The 18,885-nt window shown below is 41.5% G+C and overlaps 1 protein-coding gene across 1 annotated transcript; it reads right to left on the bottom strand.

Moving 5' to 3' along the window:
- Positions 1 to 2,124: 2,124 nt before the first annotated feature.
- On the bottom strand, positions 2,125 to 17,531 carry LOC147321686 (uncharacterized). Its single transcript, XM_086305810.1, has 2 exons — positions 17,418 to 17,531; positions 2,125 to 3,937 (listed from the first exon to the last, which is right to left on the bottom strand). The coding sequence occupies exon 2, from the start codon at positions 3,930 to 3,932 to the stop codon at positions 2,259 to 2,261; it is 1,674 nt and encodes a 557-aa protein (XP_086161936.1). The 5' UTR covers positions 3,933 to 3,937; positions 17,418 to 17,531; the 3' UTR covers positions 2,125 to 2,258.
- Between the last annotated feature and the right edge of the window lie 1,354 nt (positions 17,532 to 18,885).

Genomic DNA, 18,885 nt, shown 5'->3' with positions numbered 1-18,885 from the left:
AGCAGTGCATGTAGAGTGATCAAATTAATATGTTGCATACCAGCATTCACTGATACATGTAACACTGTCTACTGGACACTTAGTTACAATTAGTATTGCTTTCCCTCAAATCCCTCGTCAGCCAGAAGTGACTGGTCACAAAACACGAGCTACAGCTGATTCCCAAAGGGAGGACATGAAAATTCCTAGACACTCTGGGCTGGCTGTGTCTGCAGGTCTCGCCGCAAGAAACTGATAAGAGATTCGTCCTTTGGCAGCAATTACGGCTGATGAAAATTGCTTAAATATTACTACAAATAGCAGTGGAATTTTCTCGAAAGCTCAACATTATTCCCAACATACTGGATGTCAGTGTGGGCCTTGGGAGATGCAGGTCATTCAGATTGGCACCTTGGTGGCTGAATAAGCATTTGTCATTGTGGTATACCATATGGTGAGGCATGTACCAAACTCACCATCAGTGCGAGCAGGTGTTTCAGTTTGACCAGAAGGTAATCTGTTCTGACATTCTGCTTCTCTCTGTGATCAGATGATGGGAATAATGTTTAGTTTTTAAGATTACATGGATGTTTGCACAGAACAGATAACACCATTCATATAGTCAACATATTTTACATAATATTAACATGACAATATTAACATCCACTTTGTTCTGCGTGCATAGATTTTAACCAGTGGCCTTTTAATTATGAGTTTTATTTAGACTTTTAGTAAATAGCCATGCAATTCATGAAACAAGAATCAGGAGGTTCTGGTAGAATTCTGTTGCTTTTTAATTGGACGGTTTGACTAAACTTAGAAAACATACAAAATTAATAACAGTTCAAAGGAAATCTTTCTACATGCTGGCTGCCAGCTTCAGACAGGCGTGTGAAATGCATATACTATTATTATATATTGTACATATATTTATTAGTTTCAGATGTAGCCATTCTTGTATTTTGTTTGTTTACATTATTGTATTTTGCACAACTCTGTTGCTTGTGAAGCTCGCACACAAGAATTTCACTCACATGTGCTGTACCAATGTACCTGCACATGTGATGTGTCAATAAAAGTGATTTGACTTGATTTTCCATGTCTTTTGTGAACATTTCAAACTGTGTAGCTCTAACAGGCGGTTGGCTAACACATACAGCACCACCTCATTACAACGATGAGAGGTTCCAGTGGAAAAAATACATACTGCAATAACAATAAAGCAACAGCACTTTTTCCAGTTGTTACACTTATATCTTTCATTACAAGCAATTCATGTTAGAATACTTACGGAATTAAGCACTGCTACTTTTAACATGGACATCATACTAAAAAGTGTTGCTTAGGTAACAAACAGGCAATTCACAGGATAAGTGTTCATATGGAGAGCCTTCAGTTTTCAGGCCCCTCTTCTGTGAAACCAGTTTCCAGTTTGAATTCAGGAGACAGACGCTATTTCTACTTTCAAGATTAGGCTTAAAACTTTCCTTTTTGCTAAAGCATATAGTTAGGGCTGGACCAAGTGACCCTGAATCCTCCCTTAGTTATGCTGCAATAGGTGTAGGCTGCCGGGGATTCCTTTCCGGGAGTTTTTCCTTTCCAGTCACCTTTCTCGCTCACTCTGTGTTAATAGACCTCTCTGCATGGAATCAAATCTGTTATTAATCTCTGTCTCTCTTCCACAGCATGTCTTTATCCTGTTTTTCTTCTTTGCCCCAACCAGATGGCCCCGCCCCTCCCTGAGCCTGGTTCTGCTGGAGGTTTCTTCCTGTGAAAAGGGAGTTTTTCCTTCCCCCTTCGCCAAAGTGCTTGTTCATAGGGGGTCATATGATTGTTGGGTTTTTTTCTGTATCTACTGTACAATATAAAGCGCCTTGAGGCAACTTTTGTTGTGATTTGGCGCTATATAAATAAAATTGAATTGAATTGAATATGCAACACTTATGAGGTCATAACTGATCTAATGGACTTCCACACAGTAACACTGAACAGGAGATTAAAGCTGAATTCTGTAAAGCCTGATTAAGATTGACCCAGCAGAAGAGCATTGGTTCAGATCCCTCGTGTTTCTAGCTGTGTTCAAATGAACTTTGTCAGGATAATGTCCCATTAGTCTGCCACTTTTGTCACAGCAGGACACTTTGTAGGTTTGCTGATGCCTCAATAGGTTTGTGTTACGGATGAAAGACTTCACACTGCTCATATTTCAGTGGATTAACTTTAGTGTGGATGAGCTGATGATTTTTTAGATGATGAAACCTAGCACAAGACTTTCCACACTAAGCACAGTTGAAAGGTTTAACTCCAGTATGAATGAGCTGATGTCGTTTTAAGTTGCAACTCTGAGTAAAAGATTTTCCACATTGATTACAGATAAATGATTTAACTCCACTGTGGATGAGTTGATGTCTTTTTAAGTGACCAATAAAAGTAAAAGACTTTCCACACTGATCACAAACAAATGCTTTAACGCCACTGTGGATGAGCTCATGTTGTTTTAAGTCTCTTTTCTGATTAAAAGACTTTCCACACTGATCACAGTTGAATGCCTTGACACCAGTATGAATGACCCGATGTGCTTTTAAGTAACCAAGCCGTGCAAACGACTTTCCACAGTGATCACAGCTGAAATGTTTAGCTCCTGGGTGGATGACCTCATGGACTTTTAAGCTGTAACTGTGAGCAAAAGCCTTTCCACACTGACCACAAACAAATGGTTTAACTCCACTGTGGATAACCTGATGCGTTTTTAAGTGACCAATCAGAGTAAATGACTTTCCACACTGATCACAACTGAAAGGTTTAACTCCACTGTGGGTGAGCAGATGGACTTTTAAGCTGTAACTGTGAGCAAAAGCTTTTCCACACTGACCACAAACAAATGCTTTAACTCCACTATGGATAACCTGATGCGATTTTAAGTGACCAATCTGAGTAAAAGACTTTCCACACTGATCACAGCTGAATGCTTTGACCCCAGCATGGATGAGCTGATGTGTTTTTATGTGGCCAATCTGAGTAAAACCCTTTCCACACTGACCACAAACAAATGATTTAACTCCAGCATGGATGACTTGATGTCTTTTTAAGTGACCAATCTGAGTAAAAGCTTTTCCACACTGACCACAAACAAATGATTTAACACCAGCATGCGTGACTTCATGTCTTTTTAAGTTACCAATCTGAGTAAAAGCTTTTCCACACTGACTACAAACAAATGATTTAACACCAGCATGCGTGACTTCATGTCTTTTTAAGTACCTTTTCTGAGTAAAGGACTTTCCACACTGATTGCAGCTGAATTCTTTAACTCCACTGTGGATGAGCTGATGTGTTTTTAAGTCGCTTTTCTGAGTAAAAGACTTTCCACATTGATCACAGCTGAATGCCTTGGCACCAGTATGAATGACCTGATGTGCTTTTAAGTGATCAAGGCGATTAAAAGACTTTCCACACTGATCACAGCTGAATGCTTTGACTCCAGCATGGATGAGCTGATGTACTTTTAAGTTGCTACTCAGAGTAAAAGACTTTCCACACTGATCACAGCGGAACGCCTTGACACCAGTATGAATGAGCTGATGTCTTTTTAAGTTGCTACTCAGAGTAAAAGACTTTCCACATTGATCACAGCTGAATGCCTTAATACCAGTATGAATGAGCTGATGAGTTTTTAAGGGACCAAGTCGATTAAAAGACTTTCCACACTGATCACAGCTGAATGCTTTGACTCCAGTATGGATGAGCTGATGTACTTTTAAGCTGCTACTCCGAGTGAAAGACTTTCCACATTGATCACAGGTAAAGCTTCTGTTCCCACTATCGATGCACTGGCGTCTTCTGGGCTGCTTCATAGTGGTCAAAGGGACAACAACTGGATCTGTGCTTGCCGGCGTTGGCTGTTTTTTGCTGATGTCCTCAATGTGTTGAGGTTTTGGCCTGCTTTCCCACATCTCTCCTATAATGACAAAGAAATAAAACAGAAAACCAAATGCAGTTATGGTAAGAAGTAACCCATAAACTGTACAGATGTACACATGGCATTCTTAGAACCTTATTCAGATCAAAAGCATCCTCATAAATAAAATATCAATTTCAGAATTTTTAAAAAATATTTGTACTTCGCATTGCTTCTTAATACTTCTCCTTTAATGGTTTTTGTCTATTTCTACTACTATTTACACTGTAGATATATAGTGAAGATTAAAGACTCAAAGGGTTTATTGTCATATGTACAAGAAGAAAAAGCATTTCTCTGTGCAATGAAATTCTTTCTTTGCTGCCACACACACATGCCGGTTAAGTTAAGGGTTGAAAGAAAGTATGTATATATACACAAATGACACCACATAAAATATAAATAATACAAATAAATAAGTGAAGATAAAATTTAAATCTGAGATAGAAAATAAACCCCCACGTATAAGCTTAAAAACACTACAAAAGACCAAGGATAAAGGAGGATTAGAACTACCTAACTTTCAGCACTACTTCTTAGCCAACAGGCTTCAGTTTACCTCAGGATGGCTAAAACATACCCTCTTAGATGAACCTTTGCTAGATGTAGAACAAGCACTTTGCAATAATCTAGAGCTTATCAGCTCAAACATCCAACGACATGAATGCTTCAAAAGCGTCAACATCGGCTCTTCTCTGACAGCATAGTGGGAGTTTCTAAAATTGACGGCGTCTTCATTAATCCCATGCAAACGTACACCTATCTGGAACAACCCTGACATATTACAAAACAATAATATGATAAACTTTTCAGCTTGGAGTGGTAAAGGAATCAAATATTTAGAACATATACTAGAAGGAACAGAATTTATTTCATTTGACAGACTAGTTACACAATATGGGATCAACAAGAAAAGATTTTTAGAATATCAACAAATTAAATCCATAGTAAAAAAGAAATTTAAACCAGGTCAAGTTGAACTACAAACACCACCAAGTGTGGTTCAATTTCTTACTCTTAAAACCCCCAAATTACTATCCAAAATATACAGAATGCTTTCTAAAACAGATGAATCAATATCACTTCCTATTGCAAAATGGGAAGCGGATTTATCAGTTAACTTAGACCAAAACTTCTGGTCTCAGATTTGCTTAAAAACCTTTCATCTAATTAGAAATCCCAGTCTTCAATTAATTCAATACAAAATATTACATAGAGTGCACTATACAGGTCATCGGATGTTCAAGATGGGCTTTACGTCTACCAACAACTGCTCACACTGTCAAACCAAAACACCGGACATTTATATCCACGCTCTTTGGTTCTGTCCACCAGTTCAGAAGTTTTGGTGCGAGATATATGAAGACTTATCAAAGTGTCTGAAATGTAACATTCCAACTTCCCCCTTAGTGTGTTTGTTGGGCAGCTTAGATGATGTCACTTCAGAAAAGAATATCGCCCATATGGTTTTCACTGCCCTATGCATAGCCAAGAAAACAGCCCTCATGAACTGGAAAAATAAAAATAATCTTAATTCTAACCAATATAGAAATTATCTATTAAAAATGGTAAATGGCCCGCATTTGTATAGCGCTTTAGTCAGTCCCTAAGGACCCCAAAGCGCTTTACACTACATTCAGTCATTCACCCATTCACACACTGGCAATGGCAAGCTACAGTGGGGCAAAAAAGTATTTAGTCAGCCACCGATTGTGCAAGTTCCCCCACTTAAAATGATAACAGAGGTCAGTAATTTGCACCAGAGGTACACTTCAACTGTGAGAGACAGAATGTGAAAAAAAAATCCATGAATTCACATGGTAGGATTTGTAAAGAATTTATTCGTAAATCAGGGTGGAAAATAAGTATTTGGTCACCTCAAACAAGGAAAATCTCTGGCTCTCACAGACCTGTAACGTCTTCTGTAAGAAGCTTTTCTGTCCCCCACTCGTTACCTGTATGAATGGCACCTGTTTGAACTCATCATCTGTATAAAAGACACCTGTCCACAGCCTCAAACAGTCAGACTCCAAACTCCGCCATGGCCAAGACCAAAAAGCTGTCGAAGGACACCAGGAAAAGTATTGTAGACTTGCACCAGACTTGGAAGAGTGAATCTACAATAGGCAAGCAGCTTGGTGTGAAAAAAATCAACTGTGGAAGCAATCATCAGTAAATGGAAGACATACAAGACCACTGATAATCTCCCTCGATCTGGGGCTCCACGCAAGATCTCATCCCGTGGGGTCAAAATGATCATGAGAACGGTGAGCAAAGATCCCAGAACCACACGGGGGGACCTGGTGAATGACCTGCAGAGAGCTGGGACCAAAGTAACAAAGGTCACCATCAGTAACACACTACAACGGCAGGGAATCAAATCCCGCAGTGCCAGACGTGTTCCGCTGCTGAAGCCAGTGCATGTCCAGGCCCGTCTGAAGTTTGCCAGAGAGCACATGGATGATACAGCAGAGGATTGGGAGAATGTCATGTGGTCAGATGAAACCAAAGTAGAACTTTTTGGTATAAACTCAACTCGTCGTGTTTGGAGGAAGAAGAATACTGAGTTGCATCCCAAGAACACCATACCTACTGTGAAGCATGGGGGTGGAAACATCATGCTATGGGGCTGTTTTTCTGCCAAGGGGACAGGACGACTGATCCGTGTTAATGACAGAATGAATGGGGCCATGTATCGTGAGATTTTGAGCCAAAACCTCCTTCCATCAGTGAGAACTTTGAAGATGAAACGAGGCTGGGTCTTCCAACATGACAATGATCCACAACACACCGCCCAGGCAACAAAGGAGTGGCTCCGTAAGAAGCATTTGAAAGTCCTGGAGTGGCCTAGCCAGTCTCCAGACCTCAACCCCATAGAAAATCTGTGGCGGGAGTTGAAAGTCCGTGTTCCTCGGCGACAGCCCCAAAACATCACTGCTCTCGAGAAGATCTGCATGGAGGAATGGGCCAAAATACCAGCTACTGTGTGTGCAAACCTGGTAAAGACCTATAGTAAACGTTTGACCTCTGTTATTGCCAACAAAGGTTATGTTACAAAGTATTGAGTTGTATTTTTGTTATGACCAAATACTTATTTTCCACCCTGATTTACGAATAAATTCTTTACAAATCCTACCATGTGGATTCATGGATTTTTTTTTTTTCCACATTCTGTCTCTCACAGTTGAAGCGTACCTCTGGTGCAAATTACTGACCTCTGTCATCATTTTAGGTGGGGGAACTTGCACAATCGGTGGCTGACTACAACTACACATGTTTCTTACAACTACACATGTTTCTTTTCCAAATATTTATTTATAAGTGACTTATGTATGTATGTATGTATGTATGTATGTATGTATGTATATATTGTACTATTCTTAGTTAGCGTATTGTCTGTCTTGTCTTAATGTTGGTTTAAAATGGAGCACTGTAACAAAAAATAATTTCCCCCAGGGATCAATAAAGTATTCTGATTCTGATTCTGACTAAATATTTTTTTGCCCCACTGTACATTGTAGGCACAGCTGCCCTGGGGCGCACTGACAGAGGCGAGGCTGCCGGACACTGGCGCCACCGGGCCCTCTGACCACCACCAGTAGGCAAACAAGGTTAGTATGCAGCCAGGAGGCAGCCTGGGATCGAACCACCGACCTTCTGATTAGTGGCTGACCTGCTCTGCCACCTGAGCTACAGCCATCGAGATTACATTAGTCTCGATACAGCCTCTGCCACCACATCAGATCAATTGCTCTGGGCTCCTTTGATTAGCTCCATCACCTAGTGGGGGTGGGGGGGGGGGTCATAGTTTTGTCCCACCTTCGCTGTTGTGATTGGTGTGGGGGTAGGGACACGCTTAGGGCGTCGGGGGATTCCCCAGGAGCATCTTCCTTGGGGGGGCTCAACCCGGGATAGCAGTCATGGCCTATTAGGGGCTCTGTTGGCTCTTAGGTGACTGTTTCCTCGTGGCTGCGTGCAGCGGGGCTAGGGGAGGGTCGACACTGCTGTTCTGGGCCCCGGTCCGGATGGGCCTTCTCACACCCCCGTTCTCTGCGACCTGCTGGAGCGGGGGGGCCAGGAGGAGGAGTTGGCCGTCCGACTGGGGTCTGGAGTGTGGGGCCTCCCTGCTGCTGCGGAGTCGGGGTGGTCTGCTTCTCCCCACCGCAGGGAAAAGGGTAACACCACCTGGGTCTGGGTGCAGTTTCCCCCTCCAGGGGCAAGGGTACCTAGACCCGGTTCTTAGAGTACGCTTGGGGAGTGTGATTGTGTGTACAGCGTCTCTTTATGTCTGTCTCCACGTTGGTTGAGTGTGGAGTAAGTGCATATGAGAGCATGAGGGTGGGAATGGATGTTTGCATCTGTGTGTGCCTGTATGTCTTGTCTATATGTCAGGTTGGGTATCAGACGCCACCTCTCTGGGGACATCTCAGGCCCTCAAAGGTAAGGAGGCCTATCTCCCCGCACCACTTCCCCTGCCAGTGGCAGATGCCCTCAGACATCGGTGCATTGGTGGTTCTTTGTGTCCGGGGATGGGCGCCCAGGTACACACCGACTCACTCCTTGGTGGCTGCTTATTGGGGCCTGGGGCTCGCTTGGGCCACTTTGGGGGTGGGGTGCCCTCAGCCTCTCAGCCTGGGACTCGGTTACTCTGTCTTATCAGTGCTGAGGGTGAGGTTGTTGTCCTCATACCATGACACCAGACAGGCCACCTCTCTCCTACAAGCCGTCATTCCACATATTGATTATAACGTGGAATGACGTTGAGATGTTCAATGATTTGGTGCAAATTATGGGAAAAGTAGGAGTTAAATGAGTTTAGAATAAACCTGCAATGATACTTGTCTCTGTGATGCTGAATACTTTATTACACTTATGAGTTGTAGTTGGTTGCAAATGTGAAGTTGTTTTAACCTAAAGACTTTGTCTTCTAGGATACAGGCTCTGGGTGGAGCTGGGAGTTAAACAAGCTAAACATTTAATTACTGACTAATGTTTTTACACAGGGTTACAGGTTGGAGTGAAGCTGCTCCAAGTGGGAAACCCTGGAGATTGTTGCACAGTCTCCCTAAAACATTCTTTTACATGTCTCATTGGGGAGTTGACACATGGCGAGAGCCGTGTGGCACAAGAGGAGTGTCATTTTTTTTAATTTGCATATGTCGTGAGGTGCCATGACGAGAAGGAGTGACTGAGGGGATCGTCCACAACGTGGAAGCTGAGGCCAGGAGAGAGGCTTCAGGAGGATCAGAGATCACCTTCAGCACAGCAGACATCGCGCAGAGAGCTGTGCTACTGGGCTTCTAGGAGATCATCAAGAGGAGTCTTTGCACAGCAGACAACTATAAGGAGTGGAAGAGTTTTGACGTTGAAGTTGAGGAAGACAACTAAGGTGTACGACGTGCTCTGCCTTAAATCGTCCGGGGCATTGGAACATGAGAACCTGAGGGATGAAGGGAGGGTGCCAAGCTCCAAAAGTGACAGCGCAGAGGAGGTCCAGCGATGGACTTGTGGTTCTGTGAAAAGCACAAATGCCAGGTGACTGTGAAATAACTAACAGCACTTTTTCCACAAGTGAAGCCAGTGACTTACTATCCTAAAAGATTAGACCTAGTTGCTTGTGCTTTACCTCCATGCGTGAGATCAGTATATGCAGCGGCTCAAACTGTACAATGTTCCGGGAAATAGTTTTATTTCACCCTTTGACACTGTTAGTTCCACACGAGGTGGATGTTTTACTACTGCATGCTAAAATGACCTTTCTGTAAGCTACAAGACACTTGTCTCTAATGTCACTATTACTCTCACAACCACACAATCATAAAATGGGGCACAATTCTGAATCCGTCAACCCTTTTGCCAATGAAAGAAGAGGGCACTGCTCATGAGTGTAGAGAGCACGTGGAGGAGGAGTGTAAGCCCAGGGATGACGTAATAGATGTGCCACTCGTTGAGGGAAAGGTTTGGTTTGTTGATGGTTTGAGCTTTACAACAGCAGAAGGACAGGCTAAAACAGGTTTTTACTGTAGTAGATAGTGAGAAAGTTATCTGTGCAGGACAACTAGCATGTTTCATATCTGCTTAAGCAGCAGAGATAGTAGCTTTAACGGAAGCGTGTAAAGCTGCAGAGAGACAATATACACTGATGGCCAATATGCAGTTGCTACATTACATTTCTTTGAAGTGCAGTGGGTGAGACGAGATGTGACAGCCTCTACAGGGAAGCCTGTAGAACACGCCAAACTCCTGCAAAATCTGCTGGAAGCAATAATATTGCCCAGTAGAATTGCCATTTGTAAATGTGTACACACATGTGAGGGAAAGATCCAGTTGCATTAGGGAATGCTTTTGCAGATAAGATCACAAGAGAGGCAGCTTTCGGAGCACATGGTGTTCACATTTTAGCGGTGCAACACCAACAGATGTTGCCTATTATACGAGATGTACTGGCAGACATGCAGGCCCACTCACCTACTGCAGAAAAACAGTTTGGCTCACAAAAGCAGCGAGCTTGCAGGATGGTGTTTATTGTCTATGTAATAACCCAATACTGCCTCAGAATTTGTATGACCGCTGCGATTTTGAACCATGGGCCGTGCCATGTCTCGACAGGAGGGATGATGGCAGCAGTAGAGCAACATTTTCATAATCTAGGATTTAATACTTAAAAAAAAAAATTTAAAAAAAATTAGGGCTGAACGATATATCGCATTTGCGATAATATCGCGACATGATCAAGTGCAACTTTCTAACCGCAAAGGCTGCGATTATACTGCGATTATATTATACAATTCATGGGCTGCATCCTCCTGAGGCCGCATTTGTAGACCGATTACGTCACAGCGACGCGCCGAAGGCTGTCCAAATTACTACCATATCCCAGCATTCATAGCGTGGCCCAGCCAAACTCCAGTGTCCAGCAATGGCGGCCGCTACTAAGTTTTAAAATTACTCATACTAATCTTTCTGGGTCACAAAATAAACTTTTAACATATTTTCAGGCGAGAAAGTAGTTGTGTAAACATCGAATATCTGCTCGGTTTATCAAGATATCCCATATTTGCAAAAGTGCTTCGACGTTTTCAGAGGCGTCTGCTACCCACCAGCTCGACAGCTAGCCGGGAGCTCGAGGGTTACTGATGCGGCCGAGAACGGCACAACTCCCGGCACATCATTTTCAGATCACCGCGGAGTTTCGCTGCTCGGGTTAAACGTAATATATAAGTCACTTAGACAACCTAAAAATGTTATTGTTGGGCTTTTTTCAGTGTTTTGTTTGTTCGTGAGTAAATCGGTTTGGCTGAGATTAAAGTTATTAGATTAGATAAAATAAAACTTTATTAATCCCCCGGGTGGGTTCCTCCTTGGTTTTCACACAGCTGACTAAACGTCAAACAGAAAACTTATTAAACAGAAGTATGAGACAGTCGAGAATTTACACCAGTGTCTGGTTATATTTTAGATAGCAAGAAGCAGACGGCCGAGTTTATTAAACTCCACCGAGACAGCGGTGACGCTAATCAGAACTAGCCTTCTGATTAGCTAATCAGAAGGCTAGTTCTGATTAGCTAATCAGAACTAGACCGTCCAATTTCACGCCTTTAAACTTTAAAGGCGTGTTTGTTTGTGTGTTTATACAATTGCTATTATGTTTGCACTTTATGTGTAATGTTACTGACTGCAGAGATCAGTAAGATGTTTGTAAGCTAAAAATAAACTATTGTGTATGTTCAAATATACTGTTGTGATTGAAGAAGTAAAATAAAAATGTCAGTCATCAATTCATGCATCACCTCATGTCATCATAACAGAGGTCTGTCTTCCAGGAAAGAACAGTTTAAAATTAATGTAATATAGTATTGGCCAAACTATATGATGTATTGCTTGTCTTTGTTTAATAATACAGAAGACAAAGACCTTAAAAAATAATCGCATATCGCATCGCAATCGCAATATTGGGGCAAAAAAAATCGCAATTAGATTATTTTCCATAATCGTTCAGCCCTAAAAAAAAAAAATTGCAGGTCATGTATGATATGTTGCAAGAACAATTCTCGGGGTAATTTGAGACCTAAGAGAGGGAAATTCCCCAGACCCAGTCACCCATTTCAAGTTATTCACATGGACTTTATAGAGCTGTCTAACTGTAATAACTATAAGTACTGTTTTGTGATAGTGTGCCCTTTTTCAAAGTGGGTAGAAATCGTCCCAACTAGGGAAGCAGATGCCATTTCGGTTGCCAAAGCCATATGTAAGAATATCATCCGGGACACGGGATTCCAGAGACCATTTATAGTAATAATGGTCCACACTTTGTAAATGAAGTGATTGGATTAATGGCACAGCATCTAGGGATAACACTAAAACATCATTGTTCATATCACCCACAAAGTGCAGGGTTGGTAGAGAGAACTAATGGCACAGTAAAGCTAAGACTTAGGAAAACAATGGAAGAGAAAGGCAGGACATGGTTAGACTGTATAGAATTAGTTAAGATGTACATGAGGATTACTCCAACAGAGAACGGTCTGACGCTTTGGGATTATATATGGTAGACCATTTAGAGGTTTAGTCTTCTGTAGTGATGATAGAAAAGCAGAAGAGAGAACACATTAGCAGATTGGATGCTTAAAATGTTTAAAAGTAAAGAAGTCATGAGAACAAATCATCTGCCAGATGATTCTGTTTCTCTGCAGGAGCAGAGTCTGAAGTCTGGAGATTAGATGCTCATTAAGGCCATGGAGAGGAAGTGCTGGCCCAGTCCACGGCGGGAAGGTCCCTATCAGGTGCTGCTGACGACGCCCACAGCAGTGAAGATTGCTGAGATAAACACTTGGATACATCAAGTGCACTGCAAGAAGGTAACACACTTCCTGGCCGACTCTGGGTAATGGTGAAAAGGCCAGCGGTACAAAGGGGGGAGTATATCTCTAGGACCTCTCGTCTCAATCCTGGTGAAGAAACCAATGGATCCAGAACCCAACTTAGAATGGCTAAGGAATGTGCTGTGCACCTTCTTGAGCCTGTTAGCCCTGAGTGGGTTGACAGGAGCGCACTGGGACAGAGCAAACCACACCCAGTACCCGCATGGGTTTTCAACCAACTGCTGGTGGCAGTTGAACACAACCGCTCACATAAACAACGAGACCAATGGTTATGCTTGTGATGCCACTGTCTACACATTCTTCTGGACTGTGGCCATATAGCCACAGAGAGCGAGACAGTTTGTTTGCTTGCCTTAGCAACACATCCAGGAGTAAACGTACTTGGAACACTGCCAAATTTTCAACTCCTCTGAACCTGAATGGATGGTTGATTCACCAGTAGCCGGGAAGGTGAACTGCTCTGGTAAGACAGACCTGCTGGCCTGACTCCAAGTATCTGACTCACTGCAGGACATTGAACAGCTAAACAAACTGGAAGCAGGCCAGTTACCCATGTGTATGAAGGGCAATGGATTAGTCCAAGTTGGAGATTTACCATGGAATTTGTGCAACATCACCCATTCTTTTTGTCCTCTGCAAGAAGGGGTGTAAACAGAAAAGAGTTTTGTCTACATTTACATCATGAACACTTCTCTAAGCTGGTTGAGGTTTTGAGCCAAGAAGATCAAAACAGCTTGATCTAATTTCCTTCTAAAAATCTTTTTCTGCAGAGACAACAGGAAAGGAGAAGTGTTGTAAATGCAGATAATTCACCAGTTGACTCTAACCCCCACAGGATGCCTACAGTGAGAAGATTTGGGGGGTTGATAGGAGTCATAAAAAGGAGTGTTGACCAGGCTGCAGCTTTGAAGTTAGCTGAAAGCAACATGGACCAAACAATAAAATCAACTGATGTGTGTGAATGCCTATGTCTGTATACAGTTGGATTGTAGTGACATATGATTTTTGAGAATGTTGATTCTTCTTGTTTGATTGTTGACATCCAGTTGTTTACTTGCAAGTTGTAGTTTACTGTGTATGAGATCAATGAGAAGCAGGTTAACTGCTTAAAAGAATTAAGTGTGATGTTTTGCTGCAATAGGAGGTGAATGACATGACAGAAGCCTGTGTATAAATGACGCCTGCGCTGAAAATGTCAAGCAACTGGTGCATGGCTGAGAATATACTACACAGGAATAATTTGGAGCATACAAATAACAAAACAGGAGGGAAATGTTAAAGTGAATTGTTAAATGTTGTCATTTTTATATTTACCATCTCTACATTGTTTCAACTCTGTGATGAAAGGAATAGAGATGGAAAATGTGACGTCATTCAGGGGTAAAACCGCAAAGGATTCTGGGAACTTGTGGCAAGAGGTACAAGCGCACGCAGGCTTTCAATTGAAATCAGTTACACTGTGATAAAAAGAAACACAAAAAAATGGCAAGAAGCTGCTGTATTATTAACTGCAATAGCCGGTCCCATGACAGCCACGGGAAGCCGACCGGTAAAGAGATCGGTTGTTATCGGATTACGTCGTTGAAGAGAAATTGTTCGAGCCATGTTTCCGAAGTAACAAAGAGGCGACTGGATTGCAGCCATTCAAAGACCAAATATAACGTCCCAGAACACTCCAGCTCACAGGTTAGTCTGCTATAAGCATTCCCACAAAGGTCAGTCTGCTGTTGTAGTTAATGCGTCATTTTTCATAACATAATTGGTGATATAGGTTACAAGCAAGTCTGGCGCTGAACAGAAATTGTCGCGCTATGCTCCTTTGTTTATTGTGCATAAATAGTGAATTGTCCTGACACAATATTGCGTTTCGCTTCTGTTATTACCATGGTACATTGACAAAAACATATACTTTTATTCACAGGATAAAACAGTTGTTTTCTATCACTAATTGCCCAGTACGATTACAGCATACAATATTATTGTCACTGCTACATTTCTGTGATGCGTACCAGAAATTATTTCCACTACTAATTAATTACCGTTGAGCTTAGGGCTGAACGATTATGGAAAATAATCTAATTGCGATTTTTTTGCCCCAATATTGCGATTGCGATGCGATTATTTTTTAAGGTCTTTGTCTTCTGTATTATTAAACAAAGACAAGCAATACATCATATAGTATGGCCAATACTATATTACATTAATTTTAAACTGTTCTTTCCTGGAAGACAGACCTCTGTTATGATGACATGAGGTGATGCATGAATTGATGACTGACATTTTTATTTTACTTCTTCAATCACAACAGTATATTTGAACATACACAATAGTTTATTTTTGGCTTACAAACATCTGAGCATAAAGTGCTGACAAGGAACCCTGGTGTAAACATTAAAATGAAAGTCAGTACAATGTGCAGATTGCAGAAATATACATAAAAAAAATCTGTGGCTTTACCACACTCAGTTTTTCGACATCTGTGAACTACTAGACAGTCATTCAATTAAAAAATAATATTAAATAAATAAAACTAATAAATAAAAAATACACACATCTTACTGATCTCTGCAGTCAGTAACATTACACATAAAGTGCAAACATAATAGCAATTGTATAAACACACACACAAACACGCCTTTAAAATTTAAAGGCGTGAAATTGGACGGTCTAGCCTTCTGATTAGCGTCACCGCTGTCTCGGTGGAGTTTATTAAACTCGGCCGTCTGCTTCTTGCTATCTAAAATATAACCAGACACTGGTGTAAATTCTCGACTGTCTCATACTTCTGTTTAATAAGTTTTCTGTTTGACGTTTAGTCAGCTGTGTGAAAACCAAGGAGGAACCCACCCGGGGGATTAATAAAGTTTTATTTTATCTAATCTAATAACTTTAATCTCAGCCAAACCGATTTACTCACGAACAAACAAAACACTGAAAAAAGCCCAACAATAACATTTTTAGGTTGTCTAAGTGACTTATATATTACGTTTAACCCGAGCAGCGAAACTCCGCGGTGATCTGAAAATGATGTGCCGGGAGTTGTGCCGTTCTCGGCCGCATCAGTAACCCTCGAGCTCCCGGCTAGCTGTCGAGCTGGTGGGTAGCAGACGCCTCTGAAAACGTCGAAGCACTTTTGCAAATATGGGATATCTTGATAAACCGAGCAGATATTTGATGTTTACACAACTACTTTCTCGCCTGAAAATATGTTAAAAGTTTATTTTGTGACCCAGAAAGATTAGTATGAGTAATTTTAAAACTTAGTAGCGGCCGCCATTGCTGGAAACTGGAGTTTGGCTGGGCCGCGCTATGAATTCTGGGATATGGTAGTAATTTGGACAGCCTTCGGCGCGTCGCTGTGACGTAATCGGTCTACAAATGCGGCCTCAGGAGGATGCAGCCCATGAATTTGGACATGTCCAGAGTATAATCGCAGCCTTTGCGGTTAGAAAATTGCACTTGATCATGTCGCGATATTATCGCAAATGCGATATATCGTTCAGCCCTAGTTGAGCTCAAAGGTCCCATTAATAAACTGTTAACGAATGTGTATTTATGAAGACGATTTGTGAGACTGGTAAACTTATGATATGTACGATGGTCTTTCGTTCTACACGGTGCATTTCAAGGTCCTGTACCCATCCGTCGGTAAACTGTACCTGGGCTTGTTGCAGTGACCCGAAGTTACTAAACTTCACGAGTGTATGCACTCACTCCAAGAACGTATGATTATAAATATGAGCGTGGTGAAAGTTGGGCAGCACGCTAACGTCCTTTGTCCACTCTGTGTGCTCGTACGGGTCTAACCCTTTCACTCCTTTGATTTTTTCCTCGTATCTCTTCTTTGACTTTTCATCAAGTCTGTCTTTGTACGGACCGGCATTGTTCTCCTTTGTTTTGTACATACCTTTTTGGGGGCAAAGAAAAGCCAAGAAGGTATTGGAACGGGAGAATGAACGTTTTGCGGTGCTGCAAATGCTTGCGTTTGATGTGGTACTTGGATTGTTTTGCCACGAGTTCCCAGCATGCAATGCGCGAAAGTCACGTGGTCTGTCGATCTCTATACCTATTTTTCTCTAAACAATTTGAAATTTAGGCCCTGAAATACTCTGCAAGAAACCAAGAGGGTCTCCCACTCGGCAGGCCCTATTCTCCATTTCACCGAGTTAAAACAAATATGTCGTGGGCATTTAATTAGAAGAAACAGTAATAGTGTTTCACCCAGAGTTTTGGGCTTTCACAGCAAAACCTCACAGACGTCAGTGTTGTAGTTCACTCCGACTGGAGGTCCAAATGATTTCAGTGAATCCAAACTAAGAAATAAAATCAGAACAATCACATGTGAACACCATCCACCTTCAACCCACTATGAGCCTTCATATGAGACTAAATCACATAAACTACCTCTGAAAAACCATTGGATCTATTTGTACACATGTCGTATGGAGTCGTATTCCCCTCGTGTTATCACACAGCAACTAAAGCAGCTAGCAGCATGCTAAGATAACTAGCTAAAGGCTAGCGCCAGCTTAAATCACGTGTTCAGTCACATATGCTGTGATGTGATGTACCCATAAAAGTGATTTGAGATTGGTTACCTGTGCAGGAGAAAAGACCAAAGACTAGTGATGTGTCCTGTGTGTCGACGCTTCGATACCTGTGTCGGGTAATCTCGGCGAGTTTTTGTGAAACGCGTATCGAGGCTCGCTTTGATTACGTATGCAGTGACGTTCGAGGCCTCGCGGGCAGTCCGTACCATGTGACTGATTCAGGAACTGGCTCGCCGGTTCGCGCCAGATTCGAAATAAAGTGGGCAGCAAAACACAGCTGATTTCCCATCACACTGTGTTGTTGAACCGATTACGTACGTGTTACATAGTTACTTGAGCATTTATTGTTCGATGGAACCAGCAAGGAAGAGATTTTTTTTAAATCTCATCTCTTCTAATAAAGTATGCACACAGTAATAAATATCACGAATGATTAGTACCATAATATAAATAAACAACACCACATATCCTATAATCTGATTTCTGTCTTTTAGTTTTTTAAAAAAGTGAAGCGCCACACACTAGTTTGTGTCATTATCCAGATGTACATAAGCATGATTACAGTTACTAGGGGTGGGTTTTGATTATCGATTAAAATCGATACTTGGATAAAGTCATATCGATTCATTAAAATCCTGAATCATTTTTTTAAAATATAAATTCATTTTGCCCGAAATGCCAGAATCTCAGGTTAAACCTCACAAAATTTCAACAACCACCAAACAGCTAAAGCAGTAAATGAGAGCAGGAACACGGATTCTGCACAAAGACGTAAACACAAAGCACGGAGCCTCCGACGGATCTCTCTCCAAACAATATTGAGCGAACCAGCAGCAAAAGAAGATCCAAACTACGCTTCACATAAACATCGTCATGAATTCACTCTGACTTTTGCTGTTTTGTTTCCACCACAATAAAATCACACTTCATGCACAGCTCTCTCTCTGTGTACTTCAAGAACAGTTTCCAGTCTAAAAATCTGTTTTCTGCATTATTCGCTTATTTGTTACGCACAATTCTACCGTTGTTTACAGGCTGTCGGCCGCTACTTTTTCCTTTTACTTAATTCCGAAAAGAAAAGCTAATTTCTGCCGTTCAATACTGAAGAAATTTAAAGTTTTTAAAATTATGCAAAATTACAAAACGCTTAGTTGTGTCTCTAATCAAACCTCTGTAACTTTGCTCTGCTTCACTTCAGCTGCATCAGGTAATGTTCATGTGTTGATTAATGGTTTTCTTTTGTTTTTTATGTACTGCAGAATATATTTTTAAAATCCAGGCCAAGAAAATCGCCTTCACGTTTTTCTGTGTTTTATCCTCAATTACTTTGACACAAAGGCATCTGCTGATGCTCACACCTTTGATAAAGTCTCCAAAGTGTCAGCTTTCTTTTTATATCTATAAAAATATACAAAATGTACTGATGCATGATCTGAATTATAATATTTCTGACTGTCTGAGGCAAAATTTCCCCACACAGCCCTAACAGTTACACAATCATAGCAAAACTCTGTCC

This window comes from Aulonocara sp. 'chitande type north' Nkhata Bay, linkage group LG9 (genome assembly GCF_057382095.1).
Source record: "Aulonocara sp. 'chitande type north' Nkhata Bay isolate Kocher_YH1m ecotype deep benthic linkage group LG9, A_spYH_male_GT1.1, whole genome shotgun sequence".
NCBI lineage: Eukaryota > Metazoa > Chordata > Actinopteri > Cichliformes > Cichlidae > Aulonocara > Aulonocara sp. 'chitande type north' Nkhata Bay.
Note: the sequence above shows the minus strand (reverse complement) of the source record. Positions and strands in the feature narration are given on the sequence as shown.

Excerpts from the sequence above, each read along its gene's own strand:
- LOC147321686 (XM_086305810.1), bottom strand. The coding sequence starts at position 3,932 with ATGTGGGAAAGCAGGCCAAAACCTCAACACATTGAGGACATCAGCAAA.